The sequence below is a fragment of the Medicago truncatula genome, chromosome 1 (assembly GCF_003473485.1).
Source record: "Medicago truncatula cultivar Jemalong A17 chromosome 1, MtrunA17r5.0-ANR, whole genome shotgun sequence".
Lineage (NCBI taxonomy): Eukaryota > Viridiplantae > Streptophyta > Magnoliopsida > Fabales > Fabaceae > Medicago > Medicago truncatula.
Genome location: NC_053042.1, coordinates 4,887,463 through 4,894,052, shown reverse-complemented (window position 1 = coordinate 4,894,052; position 6,590 = coordinate 4,887,463). Strand labels below are relative to the sequence as shown.

Sequence of the window (6,590 nt, the reverse complement as noted above, 5' to 3'; positions counted from 1 at the left end):
AAGCTTCTCACAATCACACTCAAACTAAAATACATTAACATAGTTCAGAAATATGATCTCTAGTCTGGTTCAAGTGGTTCTATAATTACATTGCCTAAAGCAGCGAACTTGTTTGCCCAAAGCCAAATAACAGCATGATCCTAGGGTAGTCAATACATAATCAACTTCTGGCCAAGAAAAAATCCAAACAACAGTATGATCCTAATTATTGAGTTGGCAACATCAAATCCTTCGCGGGTAACAAAAATAGAGATTTTGTTATGGGATCAAGACATTTTAGAATAGTTTTGTTAAGAATGTTAGTTCATTCTGGTGAGGACTAATTAGTCAGGAGTTAGTTAACCAACAATGAGCTCTATAAATAGTACAATTGTATCTCACTTTGTGTATCCTTTACAAAACAATTCCCTATAAATAGAATAAGTGTATCTCCTTTTGTATATTTTTTTAAATATGATTTCCTATGAGTATAACTTTCTACTCTTCAACCTCTCCGAGATTATTTCCAGGAACACGTACAAAACAGTTTAATAAAAGTAAAATATACAGGACAAATGATTTGCAAAACCTTTTTCGATTATTAGCTCAAGAGAAACAAAAATGTCATTGTTACGTTACACTACAGCCATCTGTCCTACATTTGGACTTGGTCCTACAAATAAAATAGCTACCAAATTGTGTATTACATCGAAAAAAAATAGGAGGAAAATGGTGTTCCCATTTTAAGCAGCTGCCACTTCTACATACCGAATCCTAGGAGAAAAGAAAGGCAGAGTCAGCCAACAACATTTTACAAAAAGATATGAGATACCCAATATTTAAAATCATATTTTACACCTTAAAATTCAAGATTCTTAGGTTATCAATTGACGGTTACACACAGAGTAATAGGAATAAACGATGGTATTTTTTTGGTTACAAACAAATAGATATAGTTTACACGTATTTCACATAGAAAAATGTTGACAAAATATTTATTATTATTTTTTATTGTCACTTTTAATTAAAATATCACTATCTTTTTATAGATATCATACATACATTTCCATTATTGACACGATAATAGTCTAATAGAAACATAAAAATATCGTTCGAATGAATGTTCAAACTACATACCTGAATTGTCCATTGGGTTACCAACAGGTGCAACTTCGGGTTCCTTTATCTCAACAACAACACAGTCTGACATTAAGAATGTTTTCGCAACAGAGGCTGCATGTTCCAAGCAACATCTGACCACCTGGACAAGAGTAGGATGCTTCAGATTATCAAAGTTTCGCATCAAGAATAAAGAATGCATTCTTTGAAGAATGCAGAAACATGATAGAGTGTAGTGTCACACATAGAAGGCAGAAACATGCACAATAAGCTATGTTCCAAGAAGCCTTTTTAGAAAGGTCATAGAATAGTATTACACCCCAATTTCCCTAATCAAGAAACTAGAACATAAAATAAATCAGGTTTTGTTTCCCACATTAAAAGTCCAGTGACACTTCAACAAATCTGTAATGTATTGTGCCTAACATCCTCCAAATACAATTTTTCTAAGGAATGATACACTTCCATTTTGCAACAATATGCATGATTTAAGAACCTCATTTGGTGCGAAACCAAAATTTAATCAAAACTAACACAAGATATCCATATATAAACCATTTATAATGATGCGGGCCCTACAAGCTTAGTTTAATTTACCAGACATGCTACTAAAGATAGCGTTAAATTCACATGCAGATAAGTTAAAAAAAACAAAACAATACAGTAATGAATCTATAAATCACCTTTGTTGGATCAATGATCCCAGCCGACATTAAATCTTCATATTTTCCAGTGGCAGCATTATATCCGTATCTCGTATCGTCGTTGGATAGAACCTACCAATATACAAGTTACATAAGTTACATCAGCACAAGCACATGCGAGAGTAACGAATTCCAAATTTAGCCGATTTTTATACCTTCTCACTAACAACACTGCCATTTACACCAGCGTTTTTTGCTATTAATTTCAGAGGGTAACTAAGAGCTCTTTTAACAATGTCTGCTCCAACCTGTACCACGTTTTAATTATAAAGTCATAATCAGAGTCGGAAATTTGAATATGAAATAATGATATAGCACAAACAAGTCAATAACACTTTCAAGGACCTAAAACGAAAAATATCTCCGTATAAAGGAGAAAATAAACAACTTGAGTTCTTGCAATATCAAATGATGACTCACTTTTTCTTCATCATTTGCAAGGGTGGCCTTGATTGCATCCACCTTTGATGCAAGTCTGAGCAAAGTGCACCCACCGCCAACTACAATACCCTCTTCAACAGCTGCCTGAAAGTAAAGAAAACATGAGCTTATAGAACCGGTAAAAGGATGAATTAATGAACAATCTGAGAAAGATTAAGTCACCTTTGTGGCATTTAGAGCGTCCTCAACTCTCAATTTCTTTTCCTTGAGTTCTGTCTCAGTTTGTGCACCAACCTATACTCGTAACAAAATAAAACTTGCACTGCTTAATACGATTTGAAGAGAAGTTAAAAGCAAGCTTATTATTAAATTTCAACGAGTTAACTGACATGTGATCATTATTACCTGAATTACAGCCACACCACCAGACAGTTTTGCAATCCTTTCGTTCAGCTTCTCCTTTTCATAGTCTTGTTCTGCAGCCTATATAATATGTACATTTTAATTATTTTTTTTTAAGAAGCTAGCCTACATAATATGTAGACATTTTTTTTTAAGCAGCTAAATTAGCCACCCAAATTAGCACCACGGAGAATCAAACCTGAGACCTTGAAGAGGAGCACACTCCAAGGTCCCAAGCCAACACCATCAGACCAACCCAAGTGTGTTTATGTAGACATTTTATTAGAGACAACGTAAATGTGAATCTCTTGTAATCTACTATATGTAGAGACCCTACAGAGTTTCTCCTCATATATGACCACTCATATGCTACATACATACATTTGGATTACTAATTTTAACTATCTACCTAATGTTATGCATGACTCCGAAATATTTCTCATTTTTTAAAACTATCATTACTTATTCTTCAGAAACAAGGTCTCAGAAAAGTCACATGCCATGCAAACAATATTTAGGGGGTGGAGAGGCGGGGAATGAGAGAGAGGGAAACCTCAATTTGGTTCTTAATTTGTGAAACTCGCTTGGTAACTGCTTCTTGGGTACTTCCATCACCTACTATTGTGGTTGTATCTTTGGTGAGCACCACCTTGGCCGCAGTGCCTAGAACCTCATTCCCAGCTTTGTCTAAGCTAAGGCCAACCTCCTCTCTGATAACAGTACCTATAAGCGAATTAAGAAGATACATATTGTTACCAACAGCTAAACCAAAAAAGGAACAAAGGGAGAAATTATACACTTCTCAATTTAACAAAATAAGCAAAGACATAAAAGATTCAAATTTATAAACCTCCTGTCAAGATGGCAATATCATCAAGGTATTGGCTCTTGCGTTCTCCAAATCCAGGAGCCTTAAGTGCTGCAATCTTCAGTGATCCTCTAAGTTTGTTCACAACAAGAGTTGCCAAAGCTTCTTGTTCAATATCCTCTGCAATGATCAAAATAGGGAATCCGTTTCTAATTGCGTCCTCTAGTATGTTAATAAGATCCCTTGCATTGGATATCTTTTTGTCAACTAAAAGCAACTGCACAAAAACATATATAAATTTTTAAGTAAAAACATAAGTTGATGGGGGAGATAATAATAAGTTGCCAAATAGAAACAAATGTCGCACCTTGCAGTTCTCAAATTCAACAGTCATTTTCTCACTGTCAGTAACAAAGTAGGGTGAAATATATCCTCGATCAAATTGCATACCCTCAACAACATACAGATTGTTTTCAGCACTCCTTCCCTCCTCAAGTGTCACGACACCCTTTCTACCAACCTTACTCAACGCCTCAGCTATCATATTTCCTACCTCATGATTGTTCCCTGCACTAACTGCTGCCACATCAGCCAATTCACTATCCTCAACCTGCAATTCAGACGACGACAACTCTTCTAAGTTTAAATGAAAATGATGAGTGAAATCATTTATGAAGCACAAACACCTAACACAATACAGACATGTTGACTCTGTTAATGTAAAAAACATGGGACGTTGACACCGGTGTGTGTGTGTGTGTTATAATTTAATAAAATATCAACATTATTTATAAAAACTGACTCTCTCCAATTTAAAAATTTAAAAACAATTTGGTTTAATGTTTCTTAAAACTGGGTTATATATGTACTCATTTCACAACCCCTCTTCTGTTATTCATGCGATTTCACAAACTCCCATTTCATAATTTACAAATCTGTAATTTCTTAATTTCAACCCAGAATTGAAGGCTAATTTTTTAGCACAAAACCATTTCAATTCATGAAAAAGAAAAAAAGTTTATTTTAGTTTTATATTATAAACCAGATCACCGATTTTGAACCGAATTGAACTGGGTTTATAAAAAAAAAAAAAAAGATTGTGGATGATAGAAGTTATAAGAACTGAACCGAACCATAAATTTGGTTTAGTTCATGAACCATTTACACCCCTACATCTAATTGAGAAAAAAAAATTCATTACAAAAAGATAAAGTGATGTAATCAAATTGAATGTCTTAAATCCCCTCACTGATAATCATTTCTTCAACACATCTTTAACCCCACAGATACGTCCAAAGAGTGCCTAAGGTGTGTTGAAGCAGAGAAAGAAAGAAAAAAAAATTGGTATTTGTTTAAGGTGTGTTAAACATGTTGTACATGTGTCAACATGTGTCGTGCAACGACGCATGTCGGACATGGAGACAAGCCTAATCCCAAAGGTGTTCGCGTTTCACAGGAAATAATTGCTACGCAATGTAATCCCAAAGGCATTCGTGCTTCATAGGTATTAGGAAATAATTGCTAAGCAATGAACACACCAGAATGAGCAAAACAGTGGGAAGTTTGAGGTACCCATAGCACATGGAATAAAAATGTTTAAACACAGCTACACAGAAAAACAAGAAAACGGCTTTACCTCTTTTGACATTAGTTTAAGTTCAGCAACAAGAGCTTTCGCTGTCTTCTCAATACCACGTGTGATAAGCACAGGGTTTGCACCAGCTGCAACAACCTATAAAATAAAATTTCTCTCTAAAATAAGGCCCCAATTATGTAACAAGAAGCAAAACCAAACCAAGCAGTTATGAGTTACTTATTCCACAACTCATAACAAGTGTACCTTAACACCTTCTGCAATAAGACCTTGAGCCAAAACAACAGAGGTAGTAGTTCCATCGCCAGCCAAGTCATTTGTCTTGGCAGCCGCCTGTCTCACCAATTTAGCACCAATATTCTCAACCGGATCCTCCAACTCCACCTTTTCAACCAAAATGCAAACATAACATCAAATGAAACACCACACATAACTAATTCACCAAAAACAATAATTCAAGCAAAACCTTAGACCCTAAACTCAGACAAATTAAACATATTACCAAAAACAATAATTCAAGTGAAATCTTAGACCCTAAACAACCCACGTAAATAATTCACTAAAAACACGGTAACTCAAGTAAAAGCCTCGACCCTAAACTCAGACAAATTAAACCTATAACCAAAAACAATAATTCAAGTGTAATCATGAACTCCAAACTCACACAAATTAATCTAATTCACATATATAAAATAAAATAACATCACAGAATTCAAAAACAGTTCAAGTAAACAAACACACACCTCTCTAGCAACAGTGACACCATCATTAACAATCTTAGGAGAACCATACTTGCTCTCAAGAACAACATTCCTTCCCTTAGGACCAAGGGTAACACCAACCAAATCCGCAAGCTTGTTCACACCATTCTGTAACAAAAACACAAACAAAACAATTAAAAAAACATTAAAAAAAAAAATCAATTTTTTCGTTTTTTGAGCATGATTGTGAATAACCCACTTGGAGTTTCTTGATAGCGGAACCATCTTTGTTAAAATACAACTCCTTGGCCATGGCTGAGACTTTAGGGTTCCGATTCTTCCTGGTTAGAGCGACGTTGCTGGTAGTTTTTCTGCGGGAAGAAGATGGGAATGAAGAAATGGAAGCGGAGGAAGAGAGGTTGCATGAGGATAGATTTAATGACGCCATGGTAGTGTGGAATTGGGAGAAAATGGTGGCTAGGGTTTAAGAGGATTTGGTTTTGGATAAGTTTTCTAACCTTTGTTGCTCGGAATTGAGAATGGAGGATGAAACTATTAGGTAGGGGTTTCAATGTTTAATAGTCTTTTTTTTTTTTTTTTGGATAAAATTTAGGTTTGTCTCTATTGTTCTCTATTGTTTTTGTGGGAAGAGAGAAAAATGTTATTCGGACAAATGATCTTATTTTTTATTTTTATTGTTTTAATTTTTGCGTCAATATTTTTTTTTTTATATTTATGGTTTTATGAGATATTGTTACATAAAATGGTTGTTAAAACAACACACATTATATGGAAAATGTTAACGAGTACTCCTTCGATCATATTTATATATGTAAAAAATAATTTTTTAAATATATTGAATAATTAATGCATGTTAGAAAGAGAGTGTTCATATCGCTCCT

General features: G+C 34.5%; 1 protein-coding gene across 1 annotated transcript; it reads right to left on the bottom strand.

Moving 5' to 3' along the window:
• Positions 1–555: 555 nt before the first annotated feature.
• On the bottom strand, positions 556–6,266 carry LOC25482039 (ruBisCO large subunit-binding protein subunit beta, chloroplastic). Its single transcript, XM_013610501.3, has 14 exons — positions 5,948–6,266; positions 5,731–5,856; positions 5,234–5,371; positions 5,030–5,125; positions 3,761–4,003; positions 3,436–3,670; positions 3,139–3,308; positions 2,589–2,666; positions 2,406–2,477; positions 2,223–2,327; positions 1,958–2,050; positions 1,782–1,874; positions 1,117–1,240; positions 556–753 (listed from the first exon to the last, which is right to left on the bottom strand). The coding sequence occupies exons 1-14, from the start codon at positions 6,134–6,136 to the stop codon at positions 740–742; spliced, it is 1,776 nt and encodes a 591-aa protein (XP_013465955.1). The 5' UTR covers positions 6,137–6,266; the 3' UTR covers positions 556–739.
• Between the last annotated feature and the right edge of the window lie 324 nt (positions 6,267–6,590).

What these genes read in the sequence shown, in the direction of transcription:
- LOC25482039 (XM_013610501.3), bottom strand. Translation starts at nt 6,136, where the DNA reads ATGGCGTCATTAAATCTATCCTCATGCAACCTCTCTTCCTCCGCTTCC. An exon ending in TTGCAAATGATGAAGAAAAA is followed by an intron (nt 2,051 to 2,222) that starts GTGAGTCATCAT and finishes AACGTGGTACAG; the next exon opens with GTTGGAGCAGACATTGTTAA. An exon ending in GGATCATTGATCCAACAAAG is followed by an intron (nt 1,241 to 1,781) that starts GTGATTTATAGA and finishes ACTCTTGTCCAG; the next exon opens with GTGGTCAGATGTTGCTTGGA.